We start from the raw sequence: 27,732 nt of genomic DNA, 5'->3' as shown, positions 1-27,732 counted from the left end.
CTGCTGGGATTTGGGTCTCTTTGGTATTAGACTTGAGCTCTGTCTTTGAAAAGGGCATCAGGAAGGCCCTAGGGGGATCTTCCTGGCTTTTGGAAAGTGACATGCCCTTCTCGGTTCGTCATGTCAGGAAGTCATGGTGTCAGTATCCTGGTGATGTTACTTTGATCATTTAGATAGTGTGGCACCTGCCTGGTCTCCCCTGTAAGTGACGAGTTTTCCTTTTGTAATTAATCAGTCTCTGGTGGAACTATACTTTGATACTATGCAAATATTGTTTTTCAGCATATTTCTGGCCACTAATTTCCTTTTTTTTTCTTGGCTGTGATATGTGGCATGTGGGATCTTAGTTCCCTGAACAGGAATCGAACCTGAGCCCCCTGCAGTAGAAGCATAGTCTTAACCACCAGCCCACCAGGGAAGTCCCTAATTTTGATATCTTTTGATGAATCTTGCCAACACCACGTGTTAGTTTTCCATGGCCACTGTAACAAACTGTCACAAACTCAGTGCTTTAAAGAACAGAAATGTATTCTCTTAGAGTTCTAGAAGTCAGAAGTTTGAAATCAGTTTTGTTAGGCTAAAGTCAATATTGGCAGGTCTGCTCTCTCTCTCAAGACTTCAGGGGACGTCGTCTTCTTACAGCTCCTGGTGGCTGTGAGCATTCGCAGCCTCTTTGTAGTTTCTTGTCTATGTCTAAATCTGTCTGCCTCTCTCTTGTAAAGAGATGTGTGGTGGTTTTTAGAGCCTACCCAGATAATCCAGGATTCTCTTGAGAACATTATCATACCTGCAAAAACTTTACCACATGAGGTAACATTCCCAGGTTCCGAGGAATTAGGACCAAACTCTTTGGAGGCTGCCATTCAGCCCACTGGAACTTATTACTGTGGGGAATTTGCCAATTTTTTTTTTTAATTTTTGGTGGCCACACCACACAGCACATAGAATTTTAGTTCCCCAATCAAGGGTCAAACCAGTGTCCCCTGCATTGAAACTGGAGTCTTAACCACTGGACCACCAGGAAGACCTGTGATTTTTCTATTTCCATCATTCCTCCTACACTGATTAATTAGGATTCTTTTGCAAGGAAGACCTATTCCTTCTCCTCTTTCCGTCCTTTTGACATACCCCCATTACTCCCTGAGGACCTCCTTACTTTGGGGCACAAGATGTTCCATGCTTGTCTTTTGTTAACTAACTTGGATGCACTGAGTCTTAGTTGCAGCATGCAAACTCTTAGTTGCAGCAAGTAGGATCGTTTCCTGACCAGGGATTGAACTTCAGTCCCTTGCTTTGGGAGTGTGGAGGCTTAGCCTCTTGACCACCAGGGAAGTTCCCAGGCTTGTCTTTTTATTAATATGATTCCTGCCTCAGCCTTGGGATCACATTATTGGCCTAATTGTCTAACCTGTGCATATGGTTGGTCCATTCATGAGAAGCAAAGAGGCAGTCTGGGGCTGGTGGGGGGGCGAGGATTATCCTCTCCCCTCTGGACCCAAACTCACTCATCTTTCTCAGAAAACTAGATTCTGCAGTTAACAGAACCCACTGTTCTTAGAAACCAGTTTACAGAGATGAAACAGTGTTGTGAAGGCTGCTCAGCATATCTCACCTGCCACTCTACCTTATCTTGGGCTTTTGTCAGATGTGCTTCCTGGCTGGTACCACTTACATTGTCAGAAGTATCACCTACAGTCAGGACTTCATCGTATGATAAATTTTTAAATTTAAGATCTTTTAACCAGTCTTCCATGTTACTTGTTTAAATTTTTGGCTTCATTTCCCTTACTATAGGCTTTATCAGTATTTCTCAAATTTGAGTGAGCATCAGAACTTTCGAGTGGGCTTGTTAGAGAATGCTGGGCCCTACACCTTAAATTTCTGGTTCTCAGACAAGGCATACAAATTTGCATCTTTAGGTTCCCAGAGGTGCTGATGCTACTTGTCCAGGATCTATACTTTGAGAATCACTGGCCTATTAAAATATTAGAGAAACAGTCATTCTCACTGTATTTATTTTGCTCTTAATATGTTGGGTTCTGTTCTGGGTACTGAAGATACAGAGATAAGACAGACAAGGTCCCTGTCCTCAAGACTCCCACCTGTAGATCCTAAGACATATTAAAATTTACAGTGATTAAAGCAGTGGGGTGTTGGTACAAGAATAGATATAGCAGTGATACAGACTAGAAAAATCCTGGTTTATATAACAAGTTGGGTACACATTAAAGATAGCACTGCAGAATGGCTTTGGGACTAGTCTGTGTAACTTACAGAGCCTATTTCAGGACTTGCGAGCCCACTTACTTGAATCACTTTTGAGACTCTTTACATTAGGTCTTAAAATGACTGAAAGACAGATGTAGCACCAAATTCGTAACATGGAAGCTCTGAAATTCCTGATTTCTGGCTGGTGAAGAATGGGATCTTAATAAGTCTCTAGTTGTGGTGGACTTGCTGTAATGAGGAAAATTTTTAGGTGACATGAAAAACAGTTGAGCTTCCCTGGTCAGTCAAAATGCTGGTTAAATAGGACTATTAAACACCATTTTCAGTACATCAAATTGACAAAAATGTAAAGGTGCCAGTCCAATGGTGGTGCACTGTTACCTGAGATAAGGTGATGTGGGTTCTCGTAGGTGGTATGAATAAAATGGTAAAACCTACCTAGAAAGCAATTTGAAAGAAAGCATCAAAAGCTTTAGAAATATTCAAATACTTTGATCCAGCAATTCTGTTTCTAGCAACTCATTCTAAGGAAATCATCAGAAATACACTTGGAGGTTTCTATACACACACATTCTACCATTGTATCATTAGGCTGCATGTCACAGAAACCCGACTGAAGTTCAACTATGGAGGTGTTTATCCTCATGGATCAGTAAGTCCAAGGCTGGTACAGCAGATCCTCCAGGCATGCCATCAAGATCCAAGCTCCTGGTGTCTGTCCAGTATACCAGCCAGAACAAGTGGCTGTCTTTTTCATCCCCCAAATGGTTCTGGAACTTCTTGGTTGCCTGTTTGTGCTCCAGGCAGGATGGAGAGAGGACAACCGTTCACGCTTGCCAAATCTGTCCTTTTGTATCAGATATACAGAAGCAGATTTCCACTTGTACTTTTTTTTTTTTTAATCATGTAACAACTATAGTCACCATGTGATACAGTAGATCCGAACTTGTATCATGGTCCCCTGTATTAGATCCTTGCTCAAGATCTACTTGTATCTCTTAATTTATTGGAGCTGTCACAAGGCTGTCCTTAGCAGGAGCTGGGGAAGTATTGGTAACTAGGCCCATGATCATTTCCCTCATCCAAAGTGAGGTTCTGCTGAAGAGGATGATAAAACATGGGAGCTGTTTAATTACAAAATCCTCTGTAGTTATTAGTGTCAGGATTTTGAATTTTACTGACCTGGAAAAATGCTCACGTACAATGTCAAGTGAGAAGCAGGACAGAGAACATACAGAATACAGTAAAAATTTGGTTACAAAAATATAATTTACATACACACACATCAAACATCAGGAAATAAAATGTTAATGGTAGTTAATGTTAGAGAATTAGCAGTTCAGGTCAAAAGGGTATTGATGGATAGATACAATTTTTATCTTGCTGAATGTTTTCTGAATTTTCTAAATTTTCTTCAATGAACTTATATTACTTTATAATAGGAAAAAAGATGTTATTTTTTAAAAATCCCATATATTCTTAAAGAAGTCCATAATATGTATTTATTCATTTTCATCTTCATTGTCAAAAGAAAGGAGGCTACTGTTTTTGATTTGCTTTTGTGAGCTCTTTTTAACTGAGTCCTGCTTATTTATTTCATCTTCTTCTTTTGTCTTTTTCTTTTTTGAGCTTGCTGATAAACCCGAATATTTTTCATCTGAGGAACGCTTGACTGGTTTTCGATACATAATTCTTCCATCAGCTGAAGCTGGCTCTTCATCTGCACCAAAAAACAAAGTTAAAACACTCTTTCTCTCATTATTTTGACTTTATTGGAGAGTGAGATGGCAAGAGAATCTCATACTGTATTTATGGATATCCTTGAGTCAATTCAGCCTGTTCTCTGCTCCCTCTAGCTATGTACCCACAAGACATGCAGTCACTTAATAAAAAACCTAATAAAGACTCATTTACTGAAGTATACTGTAATACTGCTGCTGCAGCAGAATGACTCAGGTGTACATATACATGTTTCCATTCTCTACCAAACTCCCCTCTCATCCAGGCTGCCACATACCACTGGGCAGATAATATTGTGCTATACAGTAGGTCCTTGCTGGTTATCCATAATCATGCCGTATTTTTAAATATTCTGAAAAGTGACTGTTTGAAACTTCTCCTCCTAAAGCAATGTAATAAAAACTTACAAATAATGAATAAAATGCTATATAGCATAACACACTTCAGGCACTAAACAGACCTCTGCTGACTAGTTTGTAAACCTAACCAGCTATTTAAAAAAAAAAACAAAACAGGATGTTTTTACTTAAATTTGCATTTAATCCTTTTAACAACCCAGTAAGGTGGCCACAATTATTGTCCCCATTTTACTGATGAGTTAACCGAGACTGAGAGGTGAAATAACTTGTTCAGAGTCACAAATCTGGTAAATGAAATTTGAACTAGGATTATCTCCTTCAAACATACCATCAGTTCAGTTCAGTCACTCATTCGTGTCCGACTCTTTCCGGCCCCATGAATCGCAAAACGCCAGGCCTCCCTGTCCATCACTAACTCCTGGAGTTCACTCAGACTCATGTCCAGCGAGTCAGTGATGCCACCTAGCCATCTCATCCTCTGTCGTCCCCTTCTCCTTTTGCCCTCAATCCCTCCCAGCATCAGGGTCAGGAAACCACTTCAGTATTCTTGCCTTGAGAACCCCATGAACAGTATGAAAAGGCAAAATGATAGGATACTGAAAAAGGAACTCCCTGGGTCAGTAGGTACCCAACATGCTACTGGAGATCAGTGGAGAAATAACTCCAGAAAGAATGAACGGATGGAGCCAAAGCAAAAACAATACCCAGTTGTGGATGTGACTGGTGATAGAAGCAAGGTCAGATGCTGTAAAGAGCAACATTGCATAGGAAACTGGAATGTCAGGTCCATGAATCAAGGCAAATTGGAAGTGGTCAAACAGGAGATGGCAAGAGTGAACGTCGACGTTCTAGGAGTCAGCAAACTAAAATGGACGGGGATGGGTGAATTTAACTCAGATGACCATTATATCTACTACTGCAGGCAGGAATCCCTTAGGAGAAATGGAGTAGCCATCATGGTCAACAAAAGAGTCCAAAATGCAGTACTTGGATGCAATCTCAAAAACAACAGAATGATCTCTGTTCATTTCCAAGGCAAAGCATTCAATATCACAGTAATCCAAGTCTATGCCCCAACCAGTAACGCTAAAGAAGCTGAAGTTGAATGGTTCTCTGAAGACCTGTAAGACCTTTTAGAACTAACACCCAAAAAAGATGTCCTTTTCATTATAGGGGACTGGAATGCAAAAGTAGGAAGTCAAGAAACACCTGGAGTAACAGGCAAATTTAGCCTTGGAATATGGAATGAATCAGGGCAAAGGCTAATAGAGTTTTGCCAAGAGAATGCACTGGTCATAGCAAACACCCTCTTCCAACAACACAAGAGAAGACTCTACACATGGACATCACCAGATGGTCAACACCGAAATCAGACTGATTATATTTTTTGCAGCCAAAGATGGAGAAGCTCTATATAGTCAGCAAAAACAAGACCAGGAGCTGACTGTGGCTCAGATGATGAACTCCTTATTGCCAAATTCACACTTAAATTGAAGAAAGTAGGGAAAACCACTAGACCATTCAGGTATGACCTAAATCAAATCCCTTATGATTATACAGTGGAAGTGAGAAACATATTTAAGGGGCTAGATCTGATAGACAGAGTGCCTGATGAACTATGGACAAAGGTTTGTGACATTGTACAGGAGACAGGAGACCATCCTCATGGAAAACAAATGCAACAAAGAGGTAAGAAAGCCTTCCTCAGCGATCAATGCAAAGAAATAGAGGAAAACAACAGAATGGGAAAGACTAGAGATCTCTTCAAGAAAATTAGAGATACCAAGGGAACATTTCATGCAAAGATGGGCTCGATAAAGGACAGAAACGGTATGGACCTAACAGAAGCAGAAGATATTAAGAAGAGGTGGCAAGAATACACAGAAGAATTGCACAAAAAAGAGCTTCACGACCCAGATAATCATGATGGTGTGATCACTCACCTAGAGCCAGACATCCTATAATGTAAAGTCAAGTGGGCCTTAGAAAGCATCACTACGAACAAAGCTAGTGGAGGTGATGGAATTCCAGTTGAGCTATTTCAAAGCCTGGAAGATGATGCTGTGAAAGCGCTGCATTCAACATGCCAGCAAATGTGGAAAACCCAGCAGTGGCCACAGGACTGGAAAAGGTCAGTTTTCATTCCAATCCCAAAGAAAGGCAATGCCAAAGAATGCTCAAACTACCGCACAATTGCACTCATGTGCTCACATTCTAGTAAAGTAATGCTCAAAATTCTCCAAGCCAGGCTTCAGCAATACATGAACCGTGAACTTCCAGATGTTCAAGCTAGTTTTAGAAAAGGCAGAAGAACCAGAGATCAAATTCCCAACGTCCACTGGATCATCGAAAAAGCAAGAGAGTTCCAGAAAAACATCTATTTCTGCTTTATTGACTATGCCAAAGCCTTTGACTGTTGGATCACAATAAACTGTGGAAAATTCTGAAAGAGATCACCTGACCTGCCTCTTGAGAAACCTGTATGCAGGTCAGGAAGCAACACTTAGAACTGGACATGGAACAACAGACTGGTTTCAAATAGGAAAAGGAGTACGTCAAGGCTATATGTTGTCACCCTGCCTATTTAACTTATATGCAGAGTACATTATGAGAAAGGCTGGGCTGGAAGAAGCACAAGCTGGAATCAAGATTGCCGGGACAAATATCAAACATACCATACCATTATATAAAATAATTTCATACCTAACGTTAAATTGGTGGGAAAACCAGCTTACTTTCAGACATACCTGCTTTGGCAGCCTTTATTTCTGCCTTAATTTTCATGACTTCTTCAGCTGACAGATCTCCCTTTTTTAAAACCACCACTTGGGGCTGTTCATCTTCTTTGTCACTGTGATCACCATCTTCTTCTGGGAGCTGAGGCTGGATTCTCTAGGAAAAAACACAAACACAACAAATTTAGTTCTAACCCTGAACCAAATACAACCACTGTCTGTGAGAAACTGTAATCAGTAGAGTGAAAAGAGTAACCTTATTGACTAAATGTGTTTGGCAGTGAATTTTCAAGTTAACTCTTAAGAATCTAACCTCGCCAGAGTAGGGAAGAGGTCCACCTGCCAGTTATTCTGGGGTGCCTATCCAGGGGAACCAGTTTCCATCCCAGCAGGACCCCAACCTGCAGTTTCTGATGTCAGGGGCCCTCTGTTCCATGCCCAGTCTACTCAGGGAAGTGCTGGGCTGCTCCAGTTCTCGCTGCTCTTCATCAACCCTTTTCACTTCCATCTCTTCTCAAAGCGTAACAAACAAAAAAAACACCACCAAAGTACAGGAAATGGCAAGTAAAGGGTCCTCCTTCTCTGCTCATCTTTCTTCCTTCCCAGCAGCTGATGGTGGGTATCCCATCAGCTGTTCTAAGGTATAAAAGTGTGGAGGTATAGAAAACATTTTGTATACAAACAGGACACTAAACATATTACTATATGACTTGCTTTCTTTTTTCTTTTTAAATTATTAAAATTCTCAAACATAAAAAAGTACAGAGAATAATGTAACAGAAACCATCTACTCACTTTACACAAGTAACACATGGTAACATTTGGCTAATTGACTGAGATTTTTAAGAAAAATATCAGACACCATAAAAGCTCCACTTGCCCAAGTTTTTTACTCAAAGAAAAAACAAAACGCTTTGCACAATACCCTGAGATACATATGGCATCATCTATTTTTAAAAATTACTATTATTTAACTCTATATATGGTTACCTCATGGTTTATTTGATCAGTTCTTTGTGAGCAAAAATTTTGGTTTTTTGTAGTTTTTTCTACTATGATAAAACTTTTGCATGTTTTTGTTCACTTTTCCAAACTTATACATGGAATTCCCTGAATGGAAATGCTAGGTTTCAAGGCTTGCACACTCAACACACAGTATTCAAACAGCTGGTTAGTCCACTTCTCACAGAGTCTTCCTTGTCCCCCAAACAGGGCATCATAGCCCTGCGGGATTTGGCCTGAGTCAATAACCACAGCTATAAGCACAGTCTTATCTTCTTGCCATGCTCATGGCCTCTGGGCTCCAGACAGGTTTGAGTTTTGCAGATCCCTGAACATATTAGCTCCTCTGCCTCCCCTGTCACTGCGTAAATTCCCAGGGCCTAGAAGGCCCCACTGACCCTGGCCAACTCCTAATCAATCTGCCTTCTAGACTCAAATCCTGCAGCAGTGCTTTTGAGATCGCACCTGTTCTTTTCATATTGTCTATAGCTCACAGGTGGCATGTACCACACTGTGTCATCAATGTTTTCCTGACTCTACTAGGCAACACCGTATGTGTTTCTTCTCTGTGTCTAAAGGCACAGAGCCTGGCAAACAGCAGGGACAAGAAACATTTGTCAATCTACTCATGAATGACCAACAGGGTGATAAGCACAGTCATCTAACCATTGTAACTTCTCACACACTAGTTGAGGTCACAGACACTGTACTAGGAAAATATAGATGGATTAAGATACTTAAAGAATTAGATTTAGTGATGGAGATATACAGGAGAGCAAGCAGTTGCAATGCAGAATGCTAAGTACTACAGATAAGATATGGATGGAGTGAAGAGAAGAACAGAGGAGTAGCTGTTGAGGGGGAGGTTCAAAGGGCTTCACTGAGATGGTGACCTGTGAAGGTTGCAATAAGGCAGGCAGGAAGGTGTTTAAAGTACATGGCAGGGAGTTCCCTAGTGGTGCAGTGGTTAAGAATCTGCCTTCCAACAAAGGGGATGTGGGTTCAATCCCTAATCTGGGAACTGAGATCCCACATGCCATGCAGGGCAACTAAGCCCACTAGAGGCAACTACTGAGCCTGTGCACCCTGGAGCTCAGAACCACAACTAGAGAGAAACTAGCATGCCACAACAAAGATCCTGCATCCCACAGTTAAGACCCAATGCAGTCAAACAAATATTTAAAAATTAAAGAACATAGCATTCTGGAAATCCATCTCTTTGTCCTTTTAGAGTCTGGCCCAGTGCCTGGGGTTAACACATACTCACTGGACTAACTGCACTTAAGTCAATCTTGGGTCCTACTAGGTGACATGGGAGTGGGTCTTACTGCAAATGCTAAAGTGCTAAATAATTTCTCCACACATGTCTTAAGCATAAGGGCATGTCTCTTTCTATTAGAAGAGATAGGGCAGGTTTTGATGTGAATCAGTTCAGGAAGGAGCTTGGGAGGGCATAGAAATTGACTCTCATGATCCTATTCAGATCTAGGATATCAAAAGTATTTGCTTTCCATATATATATATATTTTTTTTTTTGTAAGAACAAAGGACAGAAGTAGATCTAAGACATTCTTAAAGATGTTGTAGATTCGAGGCTTCAGTTCAGTTCAGTTGCTCAGTCGTGTCCGACTCTTTGTGACCCCATGAATCGCAGCATGCCAGGCCTCCCTGTCCATCACCAACTCCCGGAGTTCACTCAGACTCACGTCCATCTAGTCAGTGATGCCATCCAGCCATCTCATCCTCTGGCATCCCCTTCTCCTCCTGCCCCCAATCCCTCCCAGCATCAGAGTCTTTTCCAGTGAGTCAACTCTTCTCATGAGGTGGCCAAAGTACTGGAGTTTCAGCTTCAGCATCATTCCTTCTAAAGAAATCCCAGGGCTAATCTCCTTCAGAATGGACTGGTTGGATCTCTCTGCAGTCCAAGGGACTCTCAATAGTCTTCTCCAACACCACAGTTCAAAAGCATCAATTCTTCGGCACTCAGCCTTCTTCACAGTCCAACTCTCACATCCATACATGACCACTGGAAAAACCATAGCCTTGATTAGATGGACCTTAGTCAGCAAAGTAATGTCTCTGCTTTTGAATATTCTATCTAGGTTGGTCATAACTTTTCTTCCAAGGAGTAAGCGTCTTTTAATTTCATGGCTGCAGTCACCATCTGCAGTGATTTTGGAGTCCAAAAAAATAAAGTCTGACACTGTTTCCCCATCTATTTCCCATGAAGTGATGGAACCAGATGCCATGATCTTCCTTTTCTGAATGTTGAGCTTTAGGCCGACTATTTCACTCTCCACTTTCACTTTCATCAAGAGGCTTTTTAGTTCCTCTTCACTTTCTGCCATAAGGGTGGTGTCATCTGCATATCTGAGGTTATTGATATTTCTCCCGGCAATCTTGATTCCAGCTTGTGTTTCTTCCAGTCCAGCGTTTCTCATGATGTACTCTGCATATAAGTTAAATAAGCAGGGAGACAATATACAGCCTTGACGTACTCCTTTTCCTATTTGGAACCAGTCTGTTTTTCTATGTCCAGTTCTAACTGTTGCTTCCTGACCTGCATACAGGTTTCTCAAGAGGCAGGTCAGAGGATATTAAAAAGAAGGAAAGTGAAGTCACTCAGTTGTGTCCAACTCTTTGAGACCCCATGGACTGTAGCCCACCAGGCACTTTCGTCCATGGGATTTTCCAGGCAAGAGTACTGGAGTGGGTTGCCATTTCCTTCTCCAGGGGATCTTCCCAACCCAGGGGGACGACACTATCACCTACAGTGTTAACTACAGGTTTTGGAATGAGCAAGTGAAAATGAAGAGACAGAAAAATGATCGTTCCTAAAGTACTATCTACCAAGGATGGGGCGCTTTACCTGCGTTAACTCATTTTCAGAACACAGCAACACTGTGAAAACGACCAACAGCTTTCTGGGGGCAAGAGGCTGTAGTTGTTTGAAGAGGAGCAGCTTGGGGTCCGATGACACTCGGACTGAAGGCCCAGCGTGGGTGGGAAGCGGGACCCGTCAGTATTTGGCCTCCAAGGCAGAAGCCGAAAGTAGCGGAGCCGGCAGCGTTTCTGCAGTAACCAGATAGGCCCGGGCTCACCTTGGTTTCTACGGTGGGCCCTTCCTTGTAGCCGACCCGTTCCTTGAAGCGGGCCAGGAAGGCCGGCTCGGCTGGCCGCACATACGACACCTGGTTCCGCTTGCTCATAGCTGCTCTGGGGGAAAACAGTCCTTCCCGGACGCCTGGAGAATGTAGAGAGGCGGCGGCGCCTACTCCTGACGTCACATAGCCCCGTCACCTGACCCAAGCCCGGGCAACATGGCGGCCTCCACGCTGGCGTCAACGTCAGACCTGAGCGCCAAATTTAAATTCGCGGCCATCTTGAGTGGGCGGAATCCCCGCGCAGTGCGCGGCTGGAAGGGAGTACTCTCGCTTCATAGGTCTCGGGACCGAGGGCTGAGGGCACGATGGCGCCCGGCTGCAAAAGTAAGTGAGGAGCCCCAGCTTCGTGACCCCGTTCCGTCCCACAAGCTTTCCTGCTGGCCGTGAAGGGCAGGAGCGCACAGAACAGCGAGGGAGGGTGTTTGGCGTCTCTGTTTCTCCAAGACAGTACATTAATGGAACAGCTATCTTCCCATCTGTGTATTGGGCGCACGCTAAGAGCCTGGCGCAGTTCTAGGCACTGGGGCTGAACAGCAAAGCGAAACGGAGAGCTGTCATCCAGGCGCTCCTAAGCGACGTGCTGATTCTTCCCTCCCGTTCTCGGACCTTCCATTCGTCGCTGGTCCCTTCCTGAGTCCCAGTCGGGGCTGCCTCTTAGTATCCTCACTTGAGGGTCGGCTCACACTCTCCCCACTTGCTGCTTAATTCTACATTACTGACTTTTCTGAAGGGGAGAACCTACTGTATTGTTCTGTGCACCTCGTTCTCTTTTGGAAGGTCCGCTGTGGACTCTTCTTAGATCGGAGACTTTTAAAGCACAGAATTCAGTGGTGTCTTTACATTCTCGCATTCCCGTTTTTTCTTCTCAAGGAGACCCCTAGAAGTTCTTCCTTTTTCTCACGGATGGGAGCCTGTCGTTTTTGCTTTTGATAAAACCTTCCATTGTCCTTTGCTGTTCCTCAATCCTTTGCTGTTCCTGGCTACGTGCCCCACCTCTTACATTGCCTAACCCTTTAAGAAATCTTGGTTTTTAAAGCCAAGGGACTGGATTTTGGACTAATTTGATGTATCTTAGTGAATGGTATGAATGGTAAGGAGGTGATGTTAGAAGATGAAAGAAATGGTGAATTTTTGGTGTTTGAGTCTTCCAGTAACATTATTGCTTTTAGCTGTCAATCGTAATTCTTTTCTAATATGTTGTTTCACTTACTTTTTTGGTTGCTCGTATCATTAAAACATCATTATGCTCTCTTTTTCCATCTAAAATGTTCGTTTTCCTTTAACATTTTCAGCATTCAGAGGATATTAGCGCACAAATTGGTACATTATTGGACCAAAATGTTCATTGTGCTTTCTGCACAATCACAGTGTTTGTTCAATAAATCTGAACTCAAGCAAGAGAATTGATGCCTGTGCTATAATTAGAGCATCTGTTTCTTTAATGGAAAATATATTGTCGAATCCACAGCCCATAGTTTACGTTTGTTAGATGTCCCAGTGATGTATTTTTATAGTTTTTCCCTAGAACCAGATCTGATACCAGATTTCTCATCGCAGTTTCACTGCATTTAGTACTCATTTCTGACCTCTTTAAAAGAATTTTTTTAGCAGATAATTGAGATAGGTCACATATTATCTCATATAGTTTCTCATATAAAATGTTAAATTCAGTGGTTTTTAATATATTTACAGATATGTGCAACTATCACTGTAGTCAATTTTAGAATCTTTTCATCACCTCAAAAAAATCTCATATCCTTGAGCTCTCACCTGCTACCTCCCCATCCCCCACCTGCCCTAAGCAACAACTAATTGGCTTGCTATCTTGTCTAGTTGTAGTCATTATTCAAAGTGGCATGTTGAAGTCTCCAACGATTATTGTTGAAGTCTCCAACTATTAATAGTCTCCAACTAAAATTGTTTTCTGTTCATTTCTTGTCAGTTTTTGTATTTTGGTGCTTTGTTATTAGGTAGATATGTTTTTGTCTGTGTTATTTTCCTGGTGATCTGACCCTTTTATCATTATAAAATGTTCCTCTTTATCTCTAGTATCTTTGTCTTAAAGTCTATTTTGTCTGAAACCTGTGTGGCCACTCCCACTTTCTTATGATGGCTGTTTGCATGAGATAATCTTTTTTTCATCCTTTCACTCTCAAAGTGAAAGCGTATCTTTGAATCTAAAGGGTGTTTCCTGAAGACATCATATAGTCTGACAATCTTTGCCTTTTGATTAGGTTGTTTAATGTACTCCTGTGTTGTTTTTGATTTGGTTGGATTCATAGCTGCCATTTTACTTTTCTTTTTCTGTGTGTCTCATGTCTTTTATGTTCCTCTGTTCTTCATTCACTGTGTTTTTGTTTAACGGTTGCTTTAGGGTTTAACATATCCATCTTAACAGCATCAGCTTCAGATTTATACTAGCTTAATTCCGGTGATATAAACATTACTCCTGCATAGACCTATTCCCTTTTATCCTCTTTTTTGGTGGTGTTATTATTGTTATTGTTATTATCTGGCTGTAATGTCTTGTGGGATGTTAGTTCCCTGATCAGGGATAGAACCCCAGCCACTGTAGTGAGAGCCCAGAGTCCTACCCACCCAGAGTCCTACCCACTGGTCTGCCAGGGAATGCCTGGTATTATTGTTAAACACATTAACATGTATTGTTACAAACGCAACAGTATATTACTTTACATCTTATTCATTTCCTTAGTCTATTACAGGTTTGTTCTACTCACCTTCTTTGTGATATTTTGGGAAATATACACGTATTACGTTTCTATATGTTATACATCCAATGATACCTTATCAGTTCAGTCGCTCAGCCTTGTCTGATTCTTTGTGACCCCATGGAGTGCAGCACGCCAGGCTTCTCTGTCCTTCGCCAGCTCCCAGAGCTTACTCAAACTCATGTCCATTGAGTTGGTGATGCCATCCAACCATCTCATCCTCTGTCGTCTGCTTCTCCTCCCAACTTCAATCTTTCCCAGCATCAGGGTCTTTTCCAGTGAGTCAGTTCCTTGCATCAGGTGGCCAAAGTACAAGAGTTTCAGCTTTAGCATCAGTCCTTCCAATGAATATTCAGGACTAATTTCCTTTAAGATGGACTGGTTGGATCTCCTTGCTGTCCAAGGGACTCTCAAGAGTCTTCTCCAACACCATAGTTGAAAAGCATCAGTTCCTCAGCGCTCAGCTTTCTTTATAGTCCAACTCTCACATCCATACATGACTACTGGAAAAACCATAGCTTTGACTAGACGGACTAGCTTTGACCAGTTGGCAAAGTAATGTCTGCTTTTTAATATGCTGTCTAGGTTGGTCACAGCTTTTCTTCCAAGGAGCAGGCATCCTTTAATTTCATGGCTGCAGTCACCATCTGCAGTGATTTTGGAGCCCAAAAAATAAAGTCTGTCACTGTTTCCACTGTTTCCCCATCTATTTGCCATGAAGTGATGGGACCAGATGCCATGATCTTAGTTTTCTGAATGTTGAGCTTTAAGCCAGTGTTTTTACTCTCCTCTTTCACTTTCATCAAGTGGCTCTTTAGTTCTTCGCTTTCTGCCATAAGGGTGATGTCATCTGCATATCTGATGATATTGATATTTTTCCCGGAAATCTTGATTCCAGCTTGTACTTCATCCAGTCTAGCATTTCTCATGAGATACTCTGCATATAAGTTAAATAAGCAGGGTGACAGTATACAGCCTTGACGTACTCCTTTCCTGATTTGGAACCAGTCTGTTGTTTCATGTCCAGTTCTAACTGTTGCTTCTTGACCTGCATACAGATTTCTCAGGAGGCAGGTCAGATGGTCTGGTATTCCCATCTCTTTAAGAATTTTCCACAGTTTGTTGTGATCCACACAGTCAAAGGCTTATGATTCTTTATATGCTATGCTAAATTGCTTCAGTAGTGTCTGACTGTTTGCAGCCTACCAACTGTAGCCTGCCAGACTCCTCTGTCCATGGGATTCTCCAGGCAAGAATACTGAAGTGGGGATTTTGGGGATCCCCATGGGATCCAGTGGGGATCTGGAGTGAAGTGAAGAATACTTCTCCGGGGGAATCTTCCTGATAGGGATCAAACCCACTTCTCTTACATATCCTGCATTGGCAGGCAGGTTCTTTACCGCTGGCGCCACCTGGGAAGCCTGATACCTTTTATACATATTATTATATACATTTTTGTTTACAATTTTTAAAAATAAACAGGAGAAAACCGACATTTCTACTTTTTTTTCTTTTTTTATAATTATATGATTGCTGTAACTTGATGCTCTTTGATTTTTTTTCCATGTGAATTTGAATTTTATTGTCTGTGATCACTTACCTGGTCTTAGGACTTAATGAAGCTCAGGTTCTTGATGCCTTGTCACAGAAAGAATTCAGTGAGAGACAAAATGATAGGTAAGAATTGAATTTATTTAAATATAAGCGCACTCCACAAATGGAGTGTGGACCATCTCAGAAGGTGAGGGGACTTGAAATGTGGCATGTGGTCAGTTTTTATGGACAGGGTAATTTCATAGCCTGTTGAGTGGGAGGATTATTTCAGTTACTTCACAGAATCGGGGGAGACTTCCAGGAACTGGACCACTGCCCACTGTTTGTTCTTTGAAGCCTGGCTTGGAGAATTTTGAGCATTACTTTACTAGCATGTGAGATGAGTGCAATTGTGCAGTAGTTTGAGCATTCTTTGGCATTGCTTTTCTTTCGGATTGGAATGAAAACTGACCTTTTCCAGTCCTGTGGCCACTGCTGAGTTTTCCACATTTGCTGGCATATTGAGTGCAGCACTTTCACAGCATCATCTTTCAGGATTTGAAATAGCTCAACTGGAATTCCATCATCTCCACTAGCTTTGTTCATAGTAATGCTTTCTAAGGCCCACTTGACTTCACATTCCAGGATGTCTGGCTCTAGGTGAGTGATCACACCATCGTGATTATCTAGGTCGTGAAGGTCTTTTTTGTGCAGTTCTTCTGTGTATTCTTGCCACCTCTTCCTAATATCTTCTGCTTCTGTTAGGTCCATACCATTTCTGTCCTTTATCGAGCCCATCTTTGCATGAAATGTTCCCTTGGTATCTCTAATTTTCTTCAAGAGATCTCTAGTCTTTCCCATTCTGTTGTTTTCCTCTATTTCTTTGCATTGATTGCTGAGGAAGGCTTTCTTATCTTTCCTTGCTATTCTTTGGAACTCTGCATTCAGATGCTTATATCTTTCCTTTTCTCCTTGGCTTTCACTTCTCTTCTTTTCACAGCTGTTTGTAAGGCTTCCCAGACAGCCATTTTGCTTTTTTGCATTTGTTTTCCATGGAGATGGTCTTGATCCCTGTCTCCTGTACAGTGTCACGAACCTCTGTCCATAGTTCATCAGGCACTCATCTAAGAGATCTAGTCCCTTAAATCTATTTTTCACTTCTACTGTATAATCATAAAGGAATTTGATTTAGGTCATACCTGAATGGTCTAGTGGTTTACCCTACTTTCTTCAATTTAAGTATGAATTTGGCAATAAGGAGTTCATGATCTGAGCCACAGTCAGCTCCTTGTCTTGTTTTTGCTGACTGTATAGAGCTTCTCTATCTTTGGCTGCAAAGAATAAAATCAGTCTGATTTCGGTGTTGACCATCTGGTGATGACCATGTGTAGAATCTTCTCTTGTGTTGTTGGAAGAGGGTGTTTGCTATGACCAGTGCTTTCTCTTGACAAAACTCTAGCCTTTGCCCTGCTTCATTCCATATTCCAAGGCCAAATTTGCCTGTTACTCCAGGTGTTTCTTGACTTTCTACTTTTGCATTCCAGTCCCCTGTAATGAAAAGGACATCTTTTTTGAGTGTTAGTTCAGAAGGTTTTGTAGGTCATCATAGAACTGTTCAACTTCAGCTTCTTTAGCGTTACTGGTTGGGGCATAGACTTGGATTACTGTGATACTGAATGCTTTGCCTTGGAAATGAACAGAGATCATTCTGTCGTTTTTGAGATTGCATCCAAGTACTGCATTTCGGACTCTTTTGTTAACCATATGGCTACTCCATTTCTTCTAAGGGATTCCTGCCCGCAGTAGTAGATACTATGGTCATCTGAGTTAAATTTACCCATTCCAGTCCATTTTAGTTCACTGATTCCTAGAATGTCGACGTTCACCCTTGCCATCTCCTGTTTGACCACTTCCAATTTGCCTTGATTCATGGACCTGACGTTCCAGTTTCCTATGCAATGTTGCTCTTTACAGCATCGGACCTTGCTTCTATCACCAGTCACATCCATAGCTTTGTATTGTTTTTGCTTTGGCTCCATCCGTTCATTCTTTCTGGAGTTATTTCTCCACTGATCTCCAGTAGCATATTGGGCACCTACCGACCTGGGGAGTTCCTCTTTCAGTATCCTATCATTTTGCCTTTCCATACTGTTCATGGGGTTCTCAAGGCAAGAGTACTGAAGTGGTTTGCCATTCCCTTCTCCAGTGGACCACGTTCTGTCAGACCTTCTACCATGACCCGCCCATCTTGGGTGGCCCCACACGGCATGGCTTAGTTTCATTGAGTTAGACAAGGCTGTGGTCTGGGTGATTAGATTGACTGGTTGTCTGTGATTATGGTTTGTGTGTCTGCCCTCTTATGCCTCTTGCAACACCTACCGTCTTACTTGGGTTTCTCTTACCTTGGATGTGGGGTATCTCTTCACGGCTGCTTCAGCAAAGCTCAGCCACTGCTCCTTACCTTGGATGAAGGGTATCTCCTCACAGCTGCCCCTCCTGACGTTGAATGTGGAGAAGCTCCTCTCCTGCCAAGATCATTAATTATCCCACCCTTAAGATCATTAATTACTGAGACCTGTTGAAGGGCAAACATTGGGCCAGGCTTAGATCACAAAACAGCTTAAGCCACAATGAGTTCTTTTATGTTGAGAAAGCCATTTTTGGTTCAGTTTCTCCAGGGACCCCTTAACCAGTCTGCTCACAGTTAGAATAGGCAGGAACATCAAGGCTTGTCCCCTGTCGTGCCCATGCCAGGGAGACTGATGAGTGTGAGCAACTGAAGAACAGGCTAGAAGAATGGGGTTTTTATGTTGCACTCTAAAAAATCTTTAATGACTTCTTATCTTTTTTTCTAGCTGAGTTACGCAGTGTGACAAACTATCAGTCTAACCAACCAAGGTAAGGGAAAAAATATTAAGAATGAGGCCAAAAGAATTAAGGATGTGGTATTCCAAAAACAACCGTTTAGCGTAGTAAGTAAGGGATCCTTGTTTCAGTGTTCGTCTACTTGGAAATACAGAAAAATCACGTCTCCTCTCTAGCCCTGTCTCCTCACCTTCCAGATTAAAAGATGGAATCAGTAAGATAGTTCTCCTTTAGAATGACTTAGTTTATTATTGCTTTTAAGAGGGAAACCCGAGATAACCAGAGTTTGGAACTACCTTCCAGTTAGTTTCAAGGAGTAAAGTCTTGAAAATGGCAATTGTGAAGAGATCAGAGGAAGTTACAGATCAGTAAAGGGTTTGGGCCATGTGTGACTCTTGAAAAGAGGTCAGTATCAATTGACACATTTTGGGCTTGTTGGGGAAACTTGATACAGGAACACTAGAGGCAATAGGAGGCTCAGATTCTTTTTCTCCTGTAAATTGAGCTGCTCCGTCTTTTGTCTTTAGTAATGAAGGTGATGCTATCAAAGTTTTCATACGAATACGCCCACCTACAGAGGCTTCTGGATCAGCTGATGGAGAGCAAAACTTATGCTTATCTGTGCTCTCTCCTACGACTCTCCGGCTGCACTCCAACCCTGAGCCTAAGACCTTCATGTTTGATCATGTGGCCAACATGGACACCACTCAGGTAATGATAATTTGGGGAGCTCCACTTTTCATTTGGAGCATACAAGATTCCGTTACTTGGGAGAATTTCATTTCTGATTTCATCAGTTCAATCTCAAGTAAGGAAGCTCACATATTCCATTAGCATTTTAGATTTAATTTTATTAAATATTTTTCTGGCTCCTTCAAAGTTTGCAACAGAATGACAAGCCTGTTTTACTTTCCCTCTCCAACCAGTGATGGAGGTTATTGAAGGTATACTTTTGAGAACCCCTGGATGATTGATAAGTAAAATTGAACTACCTAGTTTAAGAAGAATATTTTAGTTCTGGCTGCTGTTACACAAATAGAAGACTGGGTGGTTTAAACAATAAACATTTATTTCTCAGAGTTCTGGAGGTTGGGAAATCCAAGAGCAAGTGCCAGAGATCCAGTGTCTTGTGAGGAGGACTTTCTAGATTGTAGACAGCTTCCTTCCACTGTGTCCTCATGTGGTGGAAAGAGAATTCTGTGTGTCTTATTATAAGGGAACTCAGGCATACCTTGTTTTATTGCACTTTACAGATACTGGGTTTATTTATACATAATTGAAGGTTTGTGGCAACTCTGCATTGAGCAGCTCCATTACCATCATTTTTCCAATAGCATTGCTCACTTCATGTCCCTGTGTCACACTGTGGTCAGTATTTCTTGAAATATTTCATACTTTTTCCTTTGCAACCCCATATCCTTTGCAACTATATATTTGTTATGGTGATCTGTGATCAGGAATCTTTGATGTTACTATTGTAACTCTTGGCATTTTTTAGCAGTAAAGTATTTTTATATTAAGACATATACATTGTTTTCTTAGAAATAATCTGTTCCACACTTAATAGACTATAGTATAGTATAAATTTATCTTCGATATGGACTGGAAAACCAAAAAGTTGGTGTGACTCGCTCTGCTGCTATATTCACTTTATTGAGCTCGTCTGGAAATGAACCTACAGTATCTCCAAGGTGTGTCCATACTGGATCATGAGGGCTCCACTCATGATTAATTACTTCCCAAGGACCCCATCTCCAAATACCGTCACACTGGGGCTTACTATTTATCAACGTGCGAATTTTAGGGAGGATACAGACATTCAAGGGCTTCCGACACGGCTCACTGGTAAAGAATCTGCCTGCCAAGCAGGAGATGTGGTTTCGATCCCTTGGTTGGGAAGATCCCCTGGAGAAGGAAATGGCAACCCACTCCAGTATTCTTGCCTGGGAAATCTCATGGACAGAGGAGCCTGGTGGGCTACAGTTCATGGGGTCGCAAATGAGTTGGATATGACTTAGCGACTAAAACCACTTAGAGAGTGATCGATGTAAGATTACTATGGTGTTGGGACTTCCTTGGTGGTCCAGTGCTTAAGATTCTTCACTTCCATTGCAGGGTGCATGGGTTTGATCCCTCGTGGGGGGACTAAGATTCTCACATGCTGCAGGGCACAGCCAAAAAATAATTACTATGCTTTCAATAACTTTTGCTAATTAAGAACAATTTGGTTAAAATCTAGTCAGCACTGTTCACTGGAACTTTCTGTGGTGATGGAATGTTCTGTATCTGTGCTGTCCATTCCGTTAGCCTCTAGCCACACATGGTTGTTTAAGTTTAATTAAGATTAATTAAAATTTAAAACTCACCTTTTCAGATTATTAGTTTCTCAGATGTCCTAGCCACATGTGGCTAGTCACATGTGAAATATGAATAGTGTGTCTGAGGACCTGACTTTAATAGCCCCATATGGCTAATGTTTATTGCATTGGACATCACACATATTGTTTGTTCCCTCATAATACACATGATTTGTGTTTTTGGTGAGACATAGATTTTTAGATCTTTCTTCATCTAGGACATGTCTGAAAAATGGAAATAGAAGGTGAGTCACATATATATTAATAATTTAAAAATTTTTAATAGCTACATTTTTGGCTGTTCTGCACACCTTGCAGGATCTTAGTTTCCTGGCCAGGGATCAAACCTGGGCCCTCAGAAGTGAGAACACTGAGTTGTAACCACTGGACCACCAAGGTCTTTAAAAAATTAAAAAGAAATGGGTAAAATTAATTTTAATTCTATATCTTATTTGACCTTGTATATCTAGAATGCATTTCAACATGTAATGAACGTAAAGGAAGTTATCAATGAGATATTTTCCATTCTTTTTTTCATGTTCAACCTTTCAAAACTGATGGTTGTTTTATATTTTCAACACATCTGAAATTGAACTAGACACATTTCAGGTGCTCTGTAGCCATATGTGACTCATGGCTACTAATGCAGGACAGTGCAGGTGTCTGAATTCTTGCTGTGTTAATACAAGTGCACCTGTTGTTGTCCAGTCGCTCAGTCCTGTCCAGCTCTTTGCGACCCCATGAACTGCAGCCCGCCGGGCTTCCCTGCCCTTCACCATCTCCCGGAGTTTGCTCAAACTCATGTCCATTGACTCAGTGATGTCATCCAACCATCTCATGCTCTGTTGTCTCCCTCTCCCAGCTTCAGTCTTTCCCAGCATTAGGGTCTTTTCTAATGAAGCATCTACTTGTATATAAAAATGAAAGTAAAAATCAGATAAAAGTTTGTGGGAAAAGTACTGAAGAACATATAGGGGTATGTATTTTATGCTGATACCAGTATAATATTGTGTGCAACATGCTAATTTCTATATAAAGTCTAGATGTGGGGTTTAAATCTATAATTGCATAGCAGATTAATGGATATAATTATGTCTACAGTTTTATCATCTTAGATATTTTAGCCTTTTTTTTTGTATAGTAGATATAATCTTCACATTGCAAATGACAATTTACACACGTTTTATTATATTTTAGAATGGCGTTTAGGGAAAACATTTTCATTTTTGTAAAATATTAACATATTTGGTGCTTACATTTATAGGAGTCTATGTTCTCAACTGTGGCCAAAGGCATTGTGGAGTCTTGCATGAGTGGTTACAATGGTACCATCTTTGCATAGTAAGTTGTTCCCTGTGTTCTTATACAAGGTTACGATAGTAAGTGCTTCTATTTGTTCCTGTGGCTGCTGTAACAAATGACCACATTCTTAGTGGCTTGAAACAACACAAATTTATTATCTTATAGCTTTGTGAGTCAGAAGTCCGACAAGGCTCTCTGAGCTAAAATAAAGGTGTCAGCAGGACTGTGTTTTGCTTCTAGGCCATCTAGGCAGACAGAGCTTGGTAATATATGCACATACACTGAGTCATGTGTGGACACATATCTACAGTTGTTTATGTTCCTGTCTGATTTTTTTGAACATATACAATAAGCTAAACTTGAGTTCATGCTGATGTCTGACTAATCCAAGGGTTGAGAATCGACGTGGGTTCATTCTAACCTTCCTTTCTTTTTTACCTGTAACTTCCTGGCTGACAGAAACCTGGATTCCTACTGCTATCATCCATTTATTTATTTGTTCAGCCCTAGTACACATGTAAAGCAGTTTCCAAATTGTTGGCCTGGATCCCTGTGAGAAACATTTTTTTGATGCACAGACCTTTTTTTCCCCCAAGTCCTACAATTTCTAATCAAAACCTCATTTTGTCAACTTAGGTCAGCTCCTTTTCTGCATACTGCCTTCAATTCAGTATGTCACGAACTTGTAATTCAGTTAGATGCATTTCATCCTGGGGTCTCTGAATCCTAGTTTGATGTGTTTTGCTTGTTTATTAGTCACCCTTTGTGATGCACGGTTGCATAGTGTATTGACAGTTGCAGAGTCATGTTTTTGGCATGCCTACTGAAGAGAACAGTCCCTTTCCCTTCAAAGTTCCTCTTGTTGCATTCATAGTCAACCACTTCTTTTTCTCCCAACAGCAGGTACACTAATATATTTTCCATTGTTGTTGTTTTGCCTTTTCCAAAGAAATCACTCAATATGTAGCCTTTTGGATCTGGCTTTTTTGCTTAGTAAAGTGTATTTGGGATTTTTCTGTGTTGTTGCATGCATCAATAGCTTTTTCTTTCTTTCTATCTTTCTCCGATTGCTTCCAGTTTTTAGTGATTATGAATAAGTTAGTACAAAGATTCTAATATTGGGTTTTATGTGAACGTAAGTTTTCAAATCACTTGAGTAAATACCTAGAGATACAGTTGCTGGGTCCTATAGTATAAGAAACTATCAAACTGTCTTCAAGACATATATTGAAAGTGCATGATGATGGGAATTCCCTGGTGGGCCTGTTATTTGGTCTTGGTGCTTTTACTGCAGTGGCCTGGGAAAGGGAAATAAGATCTTGTAAACCCCTCAGTGCGGCCAAAATAAAGTGCACAATTATTGTGAATTTCTAAGTATTGGCAGCCTTCAAATATTGCTCTAGATTTAATATTAGAATGTAAGCTGACAATCTTGGCAGGTATACAGGGTGAATTTTATAATTATTTTTTCCTTTTCTTGTAGCAACAGACTTCTTAATTTTATCTATAACCAGAAGTTTTTAATAGAATGTAGTGAATTTAGTGAATTATATAGTTCATTTTGAATAGCTGATTTTTGTGTGTGTATATGTACCCTTGGTTTATCCATAATAGGCTCAAAGTAAAAATAAAAATCCAGAAGTCTGAAGCTTGGGTTCATCTTGCACACACTTTCTTCCTTGAAAATTTCCCTTTGCCTTTCATGCTTGCTTTTCAGTTGTGTTCAGCAGAACTAAACGTTCTCTCTTCATCAGTGAAGCACTTAACCATTTTCTCATATTTCTTCTCAAGAGAAGAAAGGATTTTTTCTCACAGAATATTTTAAGTGGTAAAGCTCAAAAATGAAATCCCCAGTAACCAGAGATTATGTATCTGCAAAGTATTTCCTGTAGGCATACTAATCATAGTATTTACTTTGAAAATTACTTTTGGTAGTTGAGGGTAGAAAGGAGAAGTAGATGGAGAGAAGTGAGCATTGATTTATTGGTTGAATGAGCATACTTTCTGGTTCATGAGCTATTTTTAAAAATATTTATTTATTTAATATATTTGGCAGCACCAGTTGTTGGTTGCGACATGTGGGATCTTGTTTCCTGACCAGGGATCGAACGTGAGCTCCCAGAACTGGAAGCATGGAGTCGTAGCCACTGGACTGCCAAGGAAGTTCCTAAAGTTACTGTTAATAGTGTCCCCTTCACTTTCAAGTAGGGCACTCAGCAATATCCATTTCTCATTCTGAGCTAACTAAAGAACTTATTTCCAACCTGCTTCCAAAAGAAATAGGTAAACAAGTAGATTATGCTGTTTTCTAGCTCTTGGGGCATTGAACCAAAAAGTAAGCTCAAAATTTTATGTTTGTGCTATGAATCCAAGCTAAACACATTTATCATCCTAACTGACAATCATATTCAACTTAAATTTTTATTTTTGTATTTTGTTTGTTACCCCTGTTTCTCAGGGTACCTGAGAAATTATGACACTACCCAAAATAAGCCTATAGCATAAGGTTATTTTTAATTGTTTTATTTTTAGTATGACGATATCTTAGTATCTTTTAAAGGTAGAATTTAGGAGAATTGCTGCATTATTTAGAACAGAAAAAATTAGGAAAAAAATCCAATTGGTTCTGGTTCAATAAATTATGATACATTCATGGAGTACTACATAGCCATTAAACATAAAGAGGTAGATTACTATTTACCCATGTAGAAAAATGTCTGAAATAAAATTAAGGGGGAAAAAAAACAGGTTGCAAAGAAGTATGAATAACATCATTCCAATTTTGTAAATAAAAATTAAATGAAAACTCTGATGGCTGTGTTTGTATACTCTGGAAGGACTAATCAAGACAATTCAGATTAGTTAGCTCTTAGTAGTAGAATAGGAGAGAGAGAAAATGGATCATTCACTTTTTACCTGGTATAAATTTTAAGAAAGAAATAAAATTAGTTCTTTGTGGGGAAAATTTATATACTAGTAGACTGTATTAAAATTAGGTAGTCTTCTAAGTTTCATGTGTGAAAATAATATATAAAACATTCTTTTTTACAGTGGACAGACTGGTTCAGGGAAAACATTTACCATGATGGGTAAGTAAACTAGAGATTAACATTTACTGGCTTAGTCTACTCTTTGGTGATAACAGAACTTAGCATGTTTTTTGGAAAGTCATACTTTCTGTGTATGATGTTGAACTCATGAAATTAGGGTCATTTCCCACATTCTTATCAGATTGCAACTTCCATTATATAATAGTGAAATCTGTGTTTTTGGCTGTTTCCAGGTCAAAGCTTAGCACAGAATATGTGCTTAACTAACAACTTTTGAAGAGGGCTTAATGAATTTTTACATATTTATATACCCGTATAACCACTCTTCTGACCAAGATTCTTAATCAGTAACTACTCCCACTCCACCCCATGATGTACGTATTACTCTGACTTCTGTCATAACTAGTTTCACTTGTTTTTGCACTTCTGTGAATGACAATTTACTGTTTGCTCTTTTATGTCTGGAGTCTTTCTGTCAGCATGAAGTTTCTGAGATTCACTCATGTTATTGCATGTAGTAGTCATTTATTTCCATTACTGTATAATATATTATTGTATGAATAGACCACATTTTCCATTCTGCTGTTGCTAGAGTTTCAGACCCCATGAATAATGGTGTTATGGACATTTTTTTCTTGTATGTGTCTTTTAAAATTCATTTCTGTTGCACTTTAAACTTCTGGGAGTGGACTTGCTGGGCCATAGTATGTTTGCGTCCAGCGTTTGTAGGCAGGGCCATGATAGAGAGGTGTCAGCATGGAATTTCCCAGCGCTCCATGCACACGTCCACACTTCATATTGTCCTTTTAAAAAATTTTAGTTGTTCTGGAGTGTGTGTAGTACTGTCCCACTGTGTTTTTATTTGCACTTCCTTGATTTCCATTGACCACCTTTTATACATTTATTGAACATTTAAATAGCCTCTCTGTTAAATGCACATTTAAGCTTTTTTTCTTATTTAAAAATTAGCGTATCATTTTCTTACTCATTTGTGGGGATTCATAAAATAGATTAGCTCTTTGTCTATGATACAGATGACAGATTTTTCTCTAGTTTTTTTTCTGTTGGCTTACATAAGTATTTCTTATGCCAAAATGTTTATTTTTATATGGTTGAATTTCAGGTTGAATTTTTAATGGTTTCTGAATTGTGAGTTTTAGTAAGAAAAGTCTTCCTTTCTCTGAAATTACAGCAACATACATATAAATGAGTACTAAAAAAGGCCAGGCACTCTTCAAGGCTCTGATGGTCTGTTCAAATAAAAGGCAATGTCAAGGCTCTCTTGGAGCTTATAATTCTCATGGGGGGATGTACAATTGAAAGCAAATAAATATCTAGTACTTATGCCAGAGGTAATAGGTACTATGGGCTTCCCTAGTGGCTCATTGGTAAAGAATCTACCTGCCAAGCAGGAGATGCAGGTTCAGTCCTTGGGTCAGGAAGATCCTCTGGAAGAGGAACTGGCAACCCACTGCAGTATTCTTGTCTGGGAAATCCCAAGGACAGAGGATCCTGTGGGCTACAGCCCATGGAGTTGCAGAGTTGGACATGACTTAGTGACTAAACAGCAGCAGTAATAAGTGCTGTGAAGAAAAATAAGGGGATAAAAAGGAGCAGGGGGTACTGTTTTAGGTTGGTGAATCAGAGAGGCCTCTTGGGGTGACATTTGAAGAGACTTACTGTGGAGAAGGAAATAGCAACCCAGAGCCTGGTGGGCTAGTCTGTGGCATCGCAGAGTCATACACAACTTAGCAACTGAACAACAACAACACACAATCAGGCAGATTGTGATTTGGGGAAATAGTTCTTGATGGAAATGTGACATAAAATGAAGAGTGAAGTGACCTAGCAATATGGAATACAGAGTTTTGTAAGAAATTAATGTTTGTGTATAGAATAATAATTGGAAATATGCAAACAATAAAGTCCATGCTAAAGAAAAAAAAAATAAAGAGACTTACCGAATGAAATGAGAAGAAACCTTGAGACTATAGGAGAAGAATCTTCTGCAGAGGGGCTGTTCCTGCAAATTCACAGGCAAGCCCCGAGTTGGGAGTATGCTGAAAAGTATTCAGGGAACAGCAAGAAGACACATGGGGCTAGAGTGGAATTTTCCAGAATTAGGGGCAGGTTGGAATTGTAGCCAGAGGGCAAGTCATGGATTTTGGATTTTTTTATGAGGGGATGTCATGGGAAGGTTTGTTGTTTGTTTTTAAGAAGCATTGCATGAAATGAAGTTAAGTTAAAAGTACTACTCAGGCAGCTGAATGGAGTAGAGACTATAAGAAGGGGTTAGAGCAGAAGCAGGATTGCGAGCTGAGTCAGGAGACTAGGCAAGAATGAGGTAACTGTAACGAGTGTGCTGAATATCTTTGTATAGAATTTAGCAGGAAAATGTTAAAAAATTATCTGCACATACTCTAATATTCTGTCCTCTGTGTTCTTTACTTCCATTTTTCTACTGTTTGTGTTTATATACATATGTATATACACACACACATATATTTAAGGTACAGTTTACAAGGTCCCTTTAATATATTTTAGATATAGCACATCAAGATGATGATAATATTTTAAAATTTATTTTCTGTAGCTTTCTTGCGTACACCAGCATTTTCTTAGTTACTGTGGTCTCTAAGGTATAATTAACTAATACGTACAGTAACT

General features: G+C 40.3%; 2 protein-coding genes across 3 annotated transcripts in view; one reads left to right on the top strand and one right to left on the bottom strand.

Annotated features, from left to right (window-relative positions):
• Window positions 1-2,001: 2,001 nt before the first annotated feature.
• On the bottom strand, window positions 2,002-11,354 carry KIAA1143 (KIAA1143 ortholog). Its single transcript, XM_040246166.1, has 3 exons — window positions 11,167-11,354; window positions 7,076-7,220; window positions 2,002-3,949 (listed from the first exon to the last, which is right to left on the bottom strand). Exons 1-3 carry the CDS (start codon window positions 11,272-11,274, stop codon window positions 3,732-3,734), a joined length of 471 nt encoding a protein of 156 aa, XP_040102100.1. The 5' UTR covers window positions 11,275-11,354; the 3' UTR covers window positions 2,002-3,731.
• Window positions 11,355-11,475: 121 nt separating this feature from the next.
• The window catches only part of KIF15 (kinesin family member 15), a 64,458-nt gene continuing 48,201 nt past the window's right edge, over window positions 11,476-27,732 (top strand). Inside the window, exons 1-5 of one of the 2 annotated variants that reach the window (XM_040246036.1) lie at window positions 11,476-11,553; window positions 18,347-18,389; window positions 18,884-19,067; window positions 21,978-22,054; window positions 25,067-25,104. In XM_040246036.1, coding sequence (XP_040101970.1) covers window positions 11,535-11,553; window positions 18,347-18,389; window positions 18,884-19,067; window positions 21,978-22,054; window positions 25,067-25,104 — 361 coding nt within the window. In that variant the 5' untranslated portion in view covers window positions 11,476-11,534. The remainder of the gene's footprint in view (window positions 11,554-18,346; window positions 18,390-18,883; window positions 19,068-21,977; window positions 22,055-25,066; window positions 25,105-27,732) is intronic. The other variant, XM_040246037.1, reaches the window with a different exon arrangement.

This window comes from Oryx dammah, unplaced genomic scaffold (assembly GCF_014754425.2).
Source record: "Oryx dammah isolate SB20612 unplaced genomic scaffold, SCBI_Odam_1.1 HiC_scaffold_9, whole genome shotgun sequence".
In the NCBI taxonomy this organism is placed as follows: domain Eukaryota; kingdom Metazoa; phylum Chordata; class Mammalia; order Artiodactyla; family Bovidae; genus Oryx; species Oryx dammah.
The sequence above is the reverse complement of the archived record's forward strand: the minus strand, read 5'-3'. Positions and strand labels throughout refer to the sequence as shown.

Excerpts from the sequence above, each read along its gene's own strand:
- KIAA1143 (XM_040246166.1), bottom strand. The coding sequence starts at position 11,274 with ATGAGCAAGCGGAACCAGGTGTCGTATGTGCGGCCAGCCGAGCCGGCC. Across the intron at positions 7,221-11,166 it reads GGCCCACCGTAGAAACCAAG|AGAATCCAGCCTCAGCTCCC; the intron begins GTGAGCCCGGGC and ends GTTTTTTCCTAG. Across the intron at positions 3,950-7,075 it reads AATAAAGGCTGCCAAAGCAG|ATGAAGAGCCAGCTTCAGCT; the intron begins GTATGTCTGAAA and ends TTTTTGGTGCAG.